The 16,038-nt window shown below is 36.4% G+C and overlaps 1 protein-coding gene across 3 annotated transcripts in view; it reads left to right on the top strand.

The window, feature by feature from the left end:
• LOC129259484 (epithelial cell-transforming sequence 2 oncogene-like) overlaps nt 1-16,038 on the top strand; it is a 28,794-nt gene that overhangs the window by 5,231 nt on the left and 7,525 nt on the right. For all 3 annotated transcript variants that reach the window (XR_010293373.1, XM_064098457.1, XM_064098458.1), the window contains exons 6-18: nt 733-941; nt 1,531-1,667; nt 2,081-2,213; nt 2,920-3,035; nt 3,434-3,612; nt 4,253-4,345; nt 5,492-5,683; nt 6,694-6,800; nt 8,412-8,543; nt 9,209-9,397; nt 10,377-10,594; nt 11,497-11,644; nt 12,187-12,417. Coding sequence is in view for 2 of the 3 variants with exons in the window: in XM_064098457.1 (XP_063954527.1) it covers nt 733-941; nt 1,531-1,667; nt 2,081-2,213; nt 2,920-3,035; nt 3,434-3,612; nt 4,253-4,345; nt 5,492-5,683; nt 6,694-6,800; nt 8,412-8,543; nt 9,209-9,397; nt 10,377-10,594; nt 11,497-11,644; nt 12,187-12,417 (2,084 nt within the window). In the remaining variant the exon portion in view is untranslated. The remainder of the gene's footprint in view (nt 1-732; nt 942-1,530; nt 1,668-2,080; nt 2,214-2,919; nt 3,036-3,433; nt 3,613-4,252; nt 4,346-5,491; nt 5,684-6,693; nt 6,801-8,411; nt 8,544-9,208; nt 9,398-10,376; nt 10,595-11,496; nt 11,645-12,186; nt 12,418-16,038) is intronic.

Consider the following 16,038-nt stretch of genomic DNA (forward strand, 5'->3'; position numbering starts at 1 on the left):
TGCTTACGCGCGTTGTATATCATATACGCGTCATGCAACTCTGCTGTCTGATTGGCTGAAAGTTGGATTGAGCTTGCGATCCAGTCATAAGGATTTGACATGTCAAATCCTTACGATTTTCCTTGCGACTTGTCTCTGACCGGTCTGCGACTCTCAAGCTGACAAGAGCTGTGACGTCACATCTCCCCTCACTCAGTCGCAAGCCAGTCGTAGACCAGTTGGGTCGTAAGGTGTGCGGAGGCCTTAAGACTGCTTTCCTTAATCATCTGATCATCTGTTGATATAAAATAAGTAGAATTGTGTGTGACACTCAGACTGACAGGTTTCAATGTCATAGAAAGACTCGTTGGAACAACTAAAGACCTATTGACATTACAGAAAAGGAAATGAGTAGAAAAGGAAGGGGTGTTCTGGAGAGATGACTATATTGCATAAAGAATTTTTTACATAGCCTTAACTCTTGGAATGGGCATACTGAATCTAAGTATCAAGTTGAAAATAAGAAACTGTAGTTTTAGATCAGACTTTTATTGGAATTTGATTTGTTAACCTTCATTTGGTTAACAATCACTCAAGAATTGTTCTTTGAATTGGCCACTTATAAATCTCTTTTGCACTTTTGTTTTAAAATTTATGACGCTTCTTAAACATAAGTGCTTGATTGGTTTTGTAAATTCATTCAATACCGTATGTTCCACTCCCAGCCTTTTAAATTTATAATTTGTCCCCTAGATCCCTATGCTGAGAGGGGACCATGGCTTGACCCTGATCCTTGCCCCCAGGACACCGAGAAGGCTTTCAAGAGCATGGCGGACACCGCCAACCCGACCTTTGGCCAGCCCCTTCCCAGGGCACACCAGAGATCGTGGACGGAACCCGCCCGTAACTTTGAATATGGTCTGGAGTCTGGCAATAGAAAACAACAGCACAGAGTGAATCAGGTAGGCTGCTTGGTGTTTTCCTTGGGATAAAAAGTATTTATTTTTCATTTGTTATTTATTAATTTCTGTCTTTTCATCTATTCATTTATCTACATGTATTTGTATATTGATTTGATTGATTGATTTGATTGATTGATTGATTGATTAATTGATTGATTGATCGATCGATCGTTCGCTCGTTCGTTCGTTCATTCATTCATTTATGTATTTATTTATTTATCTATTTTAGATATTTTCACTCTTTGATGAAACTCATTTGGAATGTTATTGGTTATCAATTAGCCTGAATCGAAGTAAATTTCAGTCATCTGCTTGGTTTAGATTTGAATTAATCTTAAGTACAATCTTAAGTACAACTGATGTACGTCCTTTACCAACTGAGCCAAGTCGCTATACCCTTGTTTGATTATTTTCTTTCCTTTCACGATCATGTAACTTTGCTGGACTGAAATATCACATATGATGTCCTTGTTAAAAATTGTAATTGCTGACATAGCACACACAAAAATTTGATTTCAAATCATGAAGCATTATTCAATATTGAAATATTAAATTTGTTTTCTTATTTGTTTCTTTATTTTCACTGTAGGATGTTGAGGAGACAATAGGCAATGACAGGAGTCTAGCCACCTCTCTATCTGCCTGTATTGCTGTTGAGCTCAGTGAGAATCCAAATAAGATCAACAGGTCCTGGGCTAAACCCCAAGTTCAGCCTGTTTCTAGAAGGTACTATGATAATGGCATAAACTCAATCATTTAAAGTTGCATAAAAAGAAAGATCTCGGCTCTTATTATTTTTTGTGTTTGGCCCATGCTCTGCATCCATGTTCCTTCCTTTTTAGTTCAGAGTAAACAAAATATATTGATTTCATTGGTGATTGGAAAGAATACTAGAATACTCGAAGGAAAATTTATTGACTATTAAAATTTTAAGTGGCAAACAAAGTAGCAAACAGGAATAGCTTTATTATTCCATGGAACCTCCGAACCAAGTCTAAGTGTTTTGTTGGAAGATCAGTTAAGTTTGGCAGTTCCTTTCATTACATCTTGATGAAATAGATATTGATACTTTATTGTGCTACAGAAAAGAATTTAGTGCTTCTTGCTATTTGACAACACCATGACCCTTTATTTCACAGACCAGATCTGTCTCGAGGGGGAGACTACTCGGCTTTCAAGAAAACGTGTAAACATGATGTAGGGTCAAAGGTCATCAGAGGGGATTCCCCTTTCAGGATTATGCTTATATCTAGTGAAGTACCAGCTTATCAAGTAAGTGTTTAAGGTTTTTCTACCATTTCTTACTATTTTTCTACTCATTTGCTACTATATCTTTGAATGTAATTTTGAATGAAAAACAAATTGAAAAAGTGAGGTAATATATAGAAAGTGTTGGAGTGAATAGACTTGTTCTGTCAATGATGTTTCTAGAATTTCATTAACAGGTTGATTTCATGCAGTACATAATGATTAATGATGTACCTGTACCTTAGGAAGCCATTTAATATTCATGTTTATTAATTGAAATTATGTTTGAAAGGAATGAGATGATATCTGAACATTGCCAATATAAGGTTTTAAGCCATATTAATTTTGGTCCAATGAAAACCCTTTACTTGTGTGGGTTAAAACATTTCATAACTTTTGATGTAGGTAGAACCACATTTTGAAAACGTGAATCCAATTCATAGCACGTCTTTCCTTGCTGTTACAAACCACTTAACATTTTGCTCTGGACACTAGATATATACATATTGGTCACTGAACTGTGATAACATTTCAAACGAGTCGAGGCGAGCTGTATGGACAAGCAAAGTTTCATTACAGTTTACTGATGTAAAACTAATTGTCTTTAATTTCAGATAATTGATTTGTAAACATCATTTGTTCCCCTCCCCTTTCCACTTTCTGAGTAAATATTCTTTTGATTAAATTCCCCTCTTCTTTGTGATATCTTTTCCATTCCATTTCCTCTTAGCTCCTGGTATCAGCAGCCAAACCTGATGTATTGCCCATAGTATATGAGTATAATGGTAGCACCATAGAATCTCTACTTACCTTGCTCCAAGCGACAGTAGGATCATATCAAGCTAGGTAAGATATTCAGGTCTGTCATAAACCTTGTTCACATGCAGGAATGTCACCATTGTCATCATTTGAAGGGAAATCCAACCCAATTAAAAACTTGTTTTTAGAGGGAGAAAAATATCAGGCAAGTTGATTCCCCTTTAATTTGTGATCATCATCACCATCTCCATCACCGTTTTCATCATCATGAATATCTTCAACATCACCATCACCACCGTCATCATCATCTTCATCGCCATCACCATGCATCATCATCAACACCATCATCATTACTATGTTACTATTTTCATCATTATCCTCTTTGCCATCATCATTACCATTTTCATTATTATCTTCTATATCATCCTCATCATCAAGACCATCCTTATCATTGATATTCTATTGTTTTTTTATATACCCTTTAGGAGTATCGGTTTGTTCACCCTTGGCGAGGACTCGGTTCGGATTATCAGAGAAACAGCCATCACGTCTCAGATGATAGAACACCCGGACATCAAGAACTTCTGGGAGTCTTTCTCCCAGTGCATTGAGTCGGCCAAAGAGGGAGGATCGCTGGATTTCTTTGCTCCACTCGAGGCAACAGGTAACATCTCCTTTGACAGTAATTTACTACCCCACCTGTTTAGCAGGATGGTCTTGACCTCTTGGTCTACCCTGACTGTGTCTACTTTCCGTTTGTTCTCATCGGACCTCGGTATATCCTAGTTCATCTACAAGCAGTTAGTCTACAAACAATTTGATCTAATTTGCCAATTAGCCCATTTACCTATTTTTTATAATTTCCAGTTGGGTTAACATCCCTTATTATACATCATTAGTTTATGAACAAAATTTCCAAATTGATAAAAGTTCAAAATAATAGGTTGATGAAGTGGAAATTTAGACCATCTGTGCATGAGACTAAATGGCAGTTAAACTAAGTGGGTGTTAGACTGATACATGTATGGCCAATCCTAGATCTAATTCTGTTAAATTTCCATGTTTTCTGAATAATTTCTGATTATATGCTATAATGGCCATTAATTTCACCGTTTGAAAAGATTCTCGATCTGATTTTATTCAATATTGACAGGATTTATCTCTATTCTTCTCTACATTTTGGTCTCTTATTAAAAAAAAAATTAGTTAGGTTAAAGTAGAAGTTCCTTTTGAATATTGTGCTACCCATGTATGAAACACATATGGATTCTCACTTTTGATTTCTATTTGAACATTACTTTCAGCTGGTGGCCATGAGATGATGTCACGTCTATCATCTCTGATTGGTCTTCGACTATCCAGCCCTGCCACCCTCTCACCCACAAGGTTCGATTATGGTAAGTTTTAGTGAAACAAATCAAATTACACAAATTCCTTTGATTAAAAAGAACGAAATTAAAACAGCACCTGTGTAGTTTCAACTTTTCAGAAGTTAATAGGGTCTATAATGATAATGATAATGATAGTTTATGATTTATATAGCACACTTTCCATCTTGATTTTTTTATTTATTTAAAAAGTACCAAGTTCTATGACATTTCTTAAAGCAGATTACAGGCGATACATTTGATCCTTCTAATAGATCATAATATTACATACTTCATGTAGATTCGGATCATTAACAGGTCAGTAGGCTATCAAGTGACCATATCTGTGAGGATCGCATTTGTAATATTCTAGGTTTTGACGTTACCTCAGTGAATACAACTGTGTTGTATTGTAAATGACAGCAGTATATTCACTGAGGTGACTTCACTCACTGCTTATAAGCTGCACAATCAGGTTGTTTGATTGATGTTTGTGCTGTTGTGTGTGCCTAGATTGCTTTAAAGGGGAATCCAGCCTTGGTCATAAAGTGTTGAATAGAAAGCAGAAAAATAAATAAAACAGAATGGCGAAAGTTTGAAGGAAATTGGACAAGCATTAAGAAAATTATTGCTGCTTTAAAATCGAGATCCCTAAGACTATGTAGATTTCAAATTGGCAACAGGGTAAGTAAATTATGACAAGGGGCAAGCACAACTTTCTCATTGGCCATGTACTTAATAATCTGGGATTTGTGGTTTTCTCCTAAGTACCCATTCCCTGGGGCAGTAATCTAAATATAACCAAAAAAGTATATTGTTTTTATCCTCATGAACGAAAAATTACTTGAAGTAAAACTTTTGAAAAAAGGACTTTTAGCCATTTTATGTATTGGAGTACATGGAAGAGTAGTCCTTGCCTTACATCACTATGACATCACCTATGCGGCCAATTTGAAGTCTCCATGGGTATAATGATTACCAATATTTACAGCTTTAAAAAATTCATGACTTTTTTACTGTTTGTCTGAAAGCTATATTTTCACCTCAGAAAGATATGTTTTCTTAGCGCTATGCACTTCAGGAAAAATATGATCCCTAGAGAAAAATGTTGTATTCAACATATAGGTAAGCAATAATTTGTAAGTAAAAATAACATTGATTTCTTTTACCCGACAGTGACAGGGGAATGGCAGGACACGGCTCATACACGACCCAACCCTCCGCCCAACTCCCTCTACTTTCAAGCAGCACCCCTGCAGGCGTGGCAGGCCCTAGCTGGTCGGGTGGCTGAGGCAACCACACGATGCAGCGAAGATCTCAGGGGGTTCTTTGTGCAGAGGAGGGAGCAACTCCTGCACAGAGTAACAGGTAATTTTTCATTTCGGTTCAAGCATTTATTTCTCATGTGTTAAATAAACATTTAAGGTTACAATACAAAAATATATCAAGAATTCTACATAAAAATTGAACTAAATTGGCAATAAATCTGAGATACATATACAAAATCAATAGCTTGATTACATAAGATGTACAAAACATGAGAAATGAGGCACTAAAAGCAGCCACGGTGTTGTTTCATAATGCTGCTTGTAAGTTATGCATTCATGTAACTATACCAGGCTTTAACCAATTGGAGAGTGAGCCTGCATGCATGTATATGCGGCCTGGAATCTATGGAAAACCTGTGTCATAGCGAAATCATTCAAGTCTCCAACGGGTCAAATTTTGATGTTTATACCACAAGGCCACTCTTCCTGAGGGCACATATCTATATCATCAGATACAGTTAGATAGAAATCTTCATTGTGATCTGATGGACAAAAAGTGTGTGTAACTTAAGGACAGCTGCTAGAATATTTTATTTGATTCGTTTTATTCTATGAAAATATCTAGAGAAATTAATAAAGTTAAGTAGTCATAAAATTCCTTAGGCATTGTCATAAGTGACTCAATGTTTAAATGATCAGATCCCAATTTGAACATTTTGTAATTTGCATATATTGTGTCCAGCTTTTTAAAATTTTTAGGACCTTGTTGTGCCTCCATAAAAATATAACACATTTAATGGTTGAGGCCCAGTGGATTAGTCTCCAGAATTTGAAACAAGGGGTCATGGGTTCAAATACATGTGATATCCTTGGTAGACATTGTGCTGCACTCAACCCAGGTGAGGTGAATGGGTATTCGACAGGATAAATTCCTTGAATGCACAGCACTGGAAATGGCAGATTGAGATCAAGCTAATTGATAGCGCATCTCAGAATAGATCATTTCTAAATAGATGGTTCTACATGTATGTAAATATAAATAATCATTTAATCATTACAATATCATCTGTAATCCGTTCCCCTCTTGCTCAATCTCTCTGTGACCCGTAGGTGATGTGGTTCTAGAGGAGCTAGGAGAAGATGGTTTAGGTGTATGTGATCAGGTCATGGTAGCATTAAGAGAGGCTTTGGAGGAACTAGCTAGATATCCTGATCAGGTAAGTCAAAATGGAATTAGGAGAAGATGTTTCAGGTGTATTTGATCAGGTTATTGTAGCTTTCAGAGAAGCTTTGGAGGAACTAGCAAGACTCCTTGATCAAGTAAATCACACCAAATCTTTCTAATAATAATAATAATAATCCGCATTTATATAGCGCTTAAAACATCGGAACGACGTGTCTAAGCGCTTTACAGATATATCAATCAGTCATTCCTGCACACAATGTATGTCCTTCCTCCACTCCCTGTGGAGTATTCCAGTCAGTCGCCGGTGAGGTGCACACAGTACTGGAAAAGCTACAATGGCTTTCACATTCTACCGGGTACCCATTTAGCACCTGGGTGGAGAGTGGCAATGTGTGGATTAACGCCTTGCCAAAGGACGCCAGACCACGGTTGGATTCAAACACACGACCCTCTGTTCACAAGGAGAGAGTCAGAACCACTACACCACGGCTCATCCATTTCTAAAACTTTGCTGATGAAAAGATTTGTTTGGATTTTTGTTTGCTTTAATATCTGTGTTCAAGACTTCAAATAATACAATTATTGCAGCTGATAGTTTATTTGATGCTGACTAGCATCATGAAATGTTGCAGAATACCATGAGCAGCTTTTATAGAGAAAACCAGCCTGTCACACTAACCAAGTACATTGTACATCTTGTTCAACACAAGAATTCAAAGTGATTATGAAATGGTTGTAGATTATCTGGGCTTGTATTCAGAAAATTACAATACTTTTTGTCTCGTCTTCATTATTCATTTAAAAATGTTAAGGTGTACTTTTGATTGCTTGAGGTGCACAGATTTTCACTTAGGGACCAGAGCCCAAGTCAAGAGCCAACTTCTAATTTCCATTCATTTGTGATGACTAAGATTAGATATGATGATATCCAGAATACTGGTCCAGGTGGGTATTTCAGAAAGCTGTTGGTAAGTTAAGAGCGACTATAAGAATGAGTGGTGATCCTTTCTTGTGGTAAATGATATACACCAAAATGCTCATTGGTGATGGTTTAGCGCGTAAGAAAGAATCACCAGTCGTTCTTAACTTACAAACAGCTTTATGAAACGGTCCCCTGGGCTTCAAAAAGCTCTTATTGAGCAATCCAGATACCCGATATGAAACTGAGCCTTATATCAGGGGTGTTTCATAAAGCCATTTGTTTGTTAATGTGACTTTACGAACGACTGTCGATCTTTTCTTGTGGTTAACGACATACCCCAAATTTTCATTGATGTTGATGTAGCGCCCAAGAAAGGATCACCAGTCGTTTGTGTAGTCACTTGTAACTTACGAAGAGCTTTATAAGACACCCACCTGGGCTCCGTAACACAAAGATTAGCGATCAATCGCTAAATGAACTGACCAATCAATATCAATGTTACACGCGCATTAGGTTTAAAATACTGACCAGGGACCAATCAGTGCGGTTCTTTCGTATTTGTAATTCATCGCAAACCTTTGTGTTACGGAGCCCTGGGTCCCGTAACACAAAGGTTAGCGATTAATCATACGCTTTTTTTACGATTGATTGTACATTGTAGTCAATGGAATCAATAGACATATTCATTTGTAATGATAAATTTTCTCTTTTCTCTCTTAGGCAAATCCAGCAGCATTCCTTGGGGAGACTCTTTTGAAGATATCTGGACAAGGTGCACCCCATCATCAAGGGATGACCAATGGCACACCAGGGGCACCAAGGCAATCTAATAAGATGTCTGGCTTGAAACTTGTAAGTGAATTCCTTTTTGTACCTCCTCCCCCAATGTGTGCATGCCAGAAGCATTGAACTTTCAAGTTATCTTTCGATTCGTACTATCTTTCAAATGCAATCTATGTATTGTCATGAAACTTCATCCCCATGTCTAACATGGGCAGCCCATGATCAAGCTTTGTGAGGTCAGAGATTCAAGGTAAAAAGTCTTTAAAATCGATTTCAAACAGTTTCTATGGAATTGAATGTTAATGAAATGTCATACCTTGGTCTAGTGTGGAAGGTCTATGTTTTGTTCAGACTTAGGGTCATGAGGTCAAATGTCACAGGTCAAGATATACATTAAAATAACTTTCATATTTAAAATCATTATAGTTATATCTTCTTTCTTTTTTCAGTTCAAATTTGTGAAAAAGGTATTTTCCTTTTGATGTGATATTTATTCCATATGTGTTGATAATTATTAATTTTGTAAGAATTTTCGTCTTACTACATGGATTTATCTCTCCATTGCAATATAAATTGAATATTCATTATTGACCTTTCCTGGACCATGATTCACAAAACTGTCATAAGTCAACATCGAAATGGGTGCTTGATAGTAAACATGTTTGAATGTGATATCTAAAAAGTTATTCTTGTGTGACTGCTTCATGAAACCTGCCCCTTTATATTAATGTTAGGCCAGTGAAAGCCAAGATGATATGTCGATTGGTGAAGAGATCGAGGAGGAGATTGAGGAGTACGAAGAGGAGAGCGAGCAGGGGCTGATCAGAACAACCAAATTCCGTCCTGAACCCATCAACTCAAAGACGTTCTTACGGACACATTCCAAACCCAGCACTGTGCAACAGACATTCCAATCTATGCAGGTGAGTGTAGTTTATCAATTTCTATTTAGTATTGCGAGGTTGTTAAAATCATGTATTTCGAAATTTAAAAAACTTTGAAGCAGCTCACAAATACCTTTACTTTAGAGATATGGCAATATAGGCTTGGCTTTGACTGAGCAAGGTGCCACCTGGAGAAGGAGAAAATTTCATGTGGTGCCTCTAGACCATTTTTTCACACTGAACAAAAATATATAAAGTATACAGGCTGTACCCTGAGTCTTGAGGGTTAAGATTCAGGATATAGCTGCCTCAACATTTCTGAGGCAGCTCAGAAAAAGCTGTATTTTAGAGATATCACAGATATCATGTGAACAAAATCTCCAAGTTCCTGTAGAAAACTCTTTCTAAACAGAGAAGGTTGCTGCTCATGTTAAAACTCTAAATCAAGCTTTTTCTGAGCTGTTCTAAAGATTTTTTTTTTTTGGATACATGGTGTTTGTTATCATATACATTGTTATTCATTAATATTCTCATAAAATTTCACAGTTTTAAATTATTTTTGATGGGGAATTCACAAAAGTGCATTTTTATTTCATATTCATCTACTTTGTATGACAGGAAGTGATATTTTTGTGGTTGAAGTCCTGAAAGTGGCACGAATGAGACCACCAAAGAATATTGAGCATATATATGATTGGAGTACTAGTAGCACAATTATCAACCATACAAGTTCGTTCAAATTGTTGTTTCAGCTTTTGTTTTAATTGTTGAACTATTTCAGAAATGATACCTTGGGGAAAAGAAAAGTGCAATTTTTACCTATTAATACCCCTTTTTGTGAAAAATTAAAGAATTTTCCTATATATTTCATTAAATATCTTAGAAATTTATTTCTATTTCTTGGCTGTCATAGTTGGCATATATGTTATTTTTGTTTTGACGATTGTAGCAGTGATGTTTGTGTTTGCTGGTATTTGCATTATGACTATTTATGAATGACCTTTGTATTGATTTTCAGTTGAACACACCCCCTGGCAAGACCCACTCTGAGAGGAGGAGAGCAGTAGCCAATGAGATTCTTGATGCGGAGACGGTGTATCTCCGAAGACTCAACATCATTCACAATGTTTACTTTGAGAGGCTGGCGGCAGCGTTGCGATCGAATCATGCCATCATTGGGCAGACAAACATCAGTCTCATCTTCACAGATACTAATAATATTCTCAACGTCACTAGGTATGTTATTTTTTGTGCTATAGATCCCCCTCTTCCTCCTGGATTAAAGTGAGCCACCTCTGGCCAACATTACACAGTGACAATGGACGATTGCATTCCACTTCAATATCGTGTAATTTGGGAGCCGTTTCCATTCATTGTTGCTGTGTTTTTAACTAGTTTTCATATATAGATAAAGAAAATCACAGTTTGAGTTAGAAGTATCTTGAAATGATGAACAGAGTTTGTATAGTCATTTCAAGGATTGAGATTTCTTGAAAATCAGACCGTAGCCCGTTTCAGTGCTGCTGTTGCTTGAACGTATCGGCCCGTATTCTGAAGTCAGGTTTAACTTAGACTATGGTCTAACTCTGTGCTAAAATTCTGGGGAGCCACAGATTTTGCCTATATTTTATATTTCTTATGTTTACTATTTTGTTTCCTTTTGCTTTTATAATGAAGCGAAATACTTAAGTTATCATTCACAGACAATTTGGGTGTCATATGAGTTAATAAATTGGATGTGTACTGTTAGGAATTTGTGCCCCAATTGGCTCTCCATGCTTAAACCACAACTTTAAACCAGGGTTTAATTTAAACCCGAGTTCAGAATACGGGCCATTGACTCAAATGTTGCAACTCAAACTTGAAAACTGCTATCTTTTAGTTTTAAAGTGCATGCTTGTCCTCTTAGGAAATTTTCGAAAAATTAACGGACCACAAAAATGTCTACTTTAAGTGTTATGAATATGTTTTCGTTCTTTTACTAGGGGCCATCATTATCTATTGAAAAGTTTAGTCTCATAATTTCTGTTATTTCTTCCTCTTGAAAAATATTCATATGAAGTGTGAGAGAAATGTTCCCACTTCCATGCATTTGAATAATTGTGATTGCATTTTTTTGTACATTTTCTTTCGTTTAGGGGTCTGTATGAAGAATTGAAAGGTCGATTAGAGAGTTGGAGTGCCCAGCAATGTTTGGGAGACTGCTTTGTTAAGTTCCAATCAAAGCTCAAGGCCTATACCAACTTCCATAACAACTATGCAATCATACTCTCAACGATTGATAAGGTAATTTTTATTTTGATACCATGTAAATTAAATCAATAATCTGAAATTGATATTTATTTTCATCAACTATTACACTGTGAAAGACATTGCCACATTCAGAACCCCTTTTTTGCATTCTTTGTGTGAATGATGTCATAACACAGTATTGATGTTATTAAGGACGAAAATGCATGCACATTCCAATTTGACACCAACGACAACAGAGAAATGCACATAATAGAGACAAATAGCATTGCCAAAGGGAGATCTGGCAGAATTGCAAATTCTCATTTTTGATTACATGTACTATCTTGTAACCAGCAATATAGCTGTCAATCAGAGATATAACTTCACCTGGTTTTAGCTATTGATGGCAAAATTGGTATCAATTTTTTTTATCCAGCTTGATATTGAAACTCGCTTTAGCAGCCTTTTTTGTGCTCTCAACACCAACACTGTAATTGAATTCACCTTATGACTCTCACTTTCAAAAGCAAGAGCCTGAATTATGTGCCTTAATCAAACAGTTTGATATACCCAATGACTTTCTTTCTCATCTCCAGTGTCGAGAGCAAGAGCCTTCATTCCGCGCCTTCCTCAAGCAGCACGACAGCTCCGCTTCATCTGAGATGATGACCTTGGATGAGCTGTTGCTAGGCGTGGCCCACCACATCCACCACTACAATCGCCTCCTCTTGGCCTTTCATCATGCCACACCCGACGATCACCCGGACAAAGAGGACCTGATGACGGCCATTCAGACATTTAGGCAGCTCCAAGATCTCATTGACCAGGTAATGATTGGTGGCTTTAGATTGTCCTGTATCCACTCGCGCTGTATGTCAAATAACATGACACACAGAGAATCTATACATTTGAAATATGAAAAAGCCACTCTTAGATGGGACGGGCAGATAGGTACGCATTGCAGAAACCATAGTGGATGGGTTTGCGGTTCTGTGATGATTAATATCCTCTAAAGATGAATCACAAGTACCGATATGATATTGCTCTTTGAATTTTTTTAATTCCTCATTTTAGAATTTACTTTAGATGTGAGTGAATAAGCCACCTCCCCTTTGGGTGACATATTTACTTTTGCTCAGGAGCCTCTCAAAGGGCATAGGGTTAAAGCTAGGATTGTAATAAGAGTTTTTGGTTCAAAATAATGTAAAGATGAGGATTGGGGGTTATTTTGTTTTGCAGGTTATATTTTAGGTTTGGCTTAACGTGCAGAATGTCCAATTGTCGCTGGAGCAAATGTCATGGAACCCACCTTTAAGCCCCCTTTTACAAAATAGATAATTATACATGAGCACCACAGCCGTAATCTGGCAAAAGGGTCTATCTGCATATTCGCCCTCGAAAAACTTTCTGAGAAAATCAGCTTTGAAGTTTGAGCATTTGATAAACTTGTAGAATACTAGTACTTGAGAGTTAATTTTAGCTGGTGGACTCTATTCTATCACTTAGTTTATCTTTGAAAATTATTTTTAGTCCCTTTTTATTATTTTAATCTCTTTACTTTTCTTGTAAGATCCAATTTAATGCAGATAGACCCTTTTGCCAGATTAATCTCGGGAGCAAAGACAGTGATATTTATCTGGCAAAAGGGTCTATCTGCACATAGACCCTATAAAAATTGGCTGTAATCCAGCAAAAGGGTCTATTTGCACATAGACCTTTTTGCCAGATTAAATGATGGCAGATGATATGTTTATTTTATCAAGCAAACGGGGTCTATCTGCAGATACACCCTGTTGTCAGATAATTACAGAGGGAAATTGTGTTAATTTAACCAGGCAGAAAGGTATATCTGCACGGATGGTAAACTATAATATTGGACAGGCTGCGCAGGACTCTCAACTTCATGGTCTACAACCACTTGGTTTACTATCCATTTTGTCCAAAACCATTTGGTCTACTAGACGTTTGGTCCATAACCATTTGGTCTACTAGGCATTTGTTACAAAACCATTTGGTCTACTAGGCGTTTGGTCCACAACCATTTGGTCTACTAGGCGTTGTTACAAAACCATTTGGTCTAATAGGCGTTTGGTCCACAACCATTTGGTCTACTAGGTGTTTGATCCACAAGCGTTTGGTCTACTAGGCGTTTGATCCATAAGCATTTGGTCTACTAGACGTTTTTACAAAACCACTGGTCTACTAGGCGTTTGGTCCACAAGTATTTGGTCTACTAGGCGTTTAGTCCACGACCATTCAGTCTACTAGGCATTGATACAAAACCATTTGGTCTACTCTGCGTTTGGTCCACAAGCATTTGGTCTACTAGGCGTCTGGTCCTCAAGCATTTTGTCTACTAGGCATTGTTACAAAACCGTTTGGTCTACTAGGCATTTGGTCCACAGGCATTTGGTCTACTAGGTGTCTGGTCCACAACCATTTGGTCTAAGTAGTCATTTGGTCCACAACCATTTGGTCTACCAGGAATGTTACAAAAACCATTTGGTCTACTAGGCATTTGGTCTACCAGGAATGTAACAAAAAACATTTGATCTACTAGGCGTTTGGTCCGTAACTAATTGGTCTAAGTAGGCATTTGGTCTACCAGGAATGTTACAAAAACCATTTGATCTACTAGGCGTTTATAACTAATTGACTTTGTTATGAAAGCAATTGGTTGGATGCACAGGGTGTCTTAGCGATTGGAAAATTTAAAACCTAACCCCCCCAAAAAAAAATAAATAAAATAAATAAATAAATAATAATAATGACACTATCCAAGATTTTACACTTAATTGGGTAGGAAAGTGTTGATTATACAAAATTAATCAATTATTAAGTTGGGCATAACAATATTTTTTTATTTTTTTTATCTATCTTATAAGATCTTCATTAATTATAACCAATTGTATTTTTATTTCTCTTTCTCACACATGCCACAGACTGACGAAGAGTTTTCCTTTACCTTTCATTCTTTAAGAGCTATCTGTTTTCTTCTAAAATCTATGATTTTATTTTTTATATGGCAGTCTAACATCTACCAATTGTGTTTTTTCATTTCTTCTATTTTTTGCCTTTTTCTCCTCTCTCCCTTGCTCTCCTTTTCTTTTTCTCTACTCTTCTTCTTTCGTGCTATCCATCCCTTCCTTTCTTAAATCTGTATTCACCGTTTGCAATGTTCTGCATGGGATTACAGTGTTTACACTTTAATTTGTTTAATCTTTGTACAGGGCCCATCCTCTCAATTATACAGATGCAATTTCATTCACTTACATAATCACCATGAAACTGCCTCAAATCCAACATGTAGGCTATGGTAATAAACTACACAAAAAATTTTAAGTGAGCTTGAGTACTGAACTTTAATCCCAGCCATTAAAAACACTAAATGTGTTTTCATAATCATATTTCAATTAATGAGCGCTATATACAGATTCATTCAAATTTCATTCAAATTAACATTTTTTCCTTTTCCAATTGAAGTGAATGTATTCAGTATAATTTAATCAGTTGTGCATCAGTTGTGCAACTGTGCATTACAATCAGTTTAACAAAAAACAATTAACGAGATAAGCAAAACCTACATAATTGAAATCTAGGTCATTCAATGATTCATAATTTTTCCTTCACAGTTCAAATTTTTCATGAATACAGACATGAATTTATGGAGCTAACCACAATGTCACTTATTCAATTCAAGGCTTATCAAAAACAACAGTCTCAGCTGAATTATAAATTATTAATAGAATAATTTCATATTTTAAGCATTAAAAACAGCAGCATTTGTTAATATACTGCAATAAGAAATATGTATTTTTCTAAGGCAAGATAGCAGTGAAATAAATATACATGTGATATTGAATGATGAAAATAAAAAGAGGATAAAGTATGAACATATAAAAGAGCAAGACGTCATGGGTCAAACATCTGCATCAAGTATGATAAACCATTTACGGTATTTGCCGTATTTGCCCCCCCCCTCTAAACATATATAATTCATATATTAAAAAACTCAATGAAGATATTATATACTACAGGGTCGTGTAACACAAAGGTTTGCGATTAATCGTACGCTTGATTTTTACGATTGATTGTACATTGTAGTCAATGTAATCAATCGTAGAAAAATGTTCTACGATCATTGCTAAGCTTTGTGTTACGGGCCCCTGGTGTGTGCCTCCAGAACAGTGAGTTCTACATTTTTGTATACAGTTTTTTAAAAGGTGAGTTTTGAGAAGGATTTTGAATGAATCAATTAATGGATGGATCATTTTTTTAATATTGGGTGGGAATTTAGTAGGGGCAATACATAAAAACGCACAGTATTTTTGCGAGACTGATCATCAAAGTGGGACATGTCGGTGCATGTGGTTCAGTACAATGCATTTAATTCCCTTTCGGGAAGACTTGATCTCGTCCTGGTAGTCATGGAAATCAAATATTGCAGA

This window comes from Lytechinus pictus, chromosome 4, assembly GCF_037042905.1.
Source record: "Lytechinus pictus isolate F3 Inbred chromosome 4, Lp3.0, whole genome shotgun sequence".
Lineage (NCBI taxonomy): Eukaryota > Metazoa > Echinodermata > Echinoidea > Temnopleuroida > Toxopneustidae > Lytechinus > Lytechinus pictus.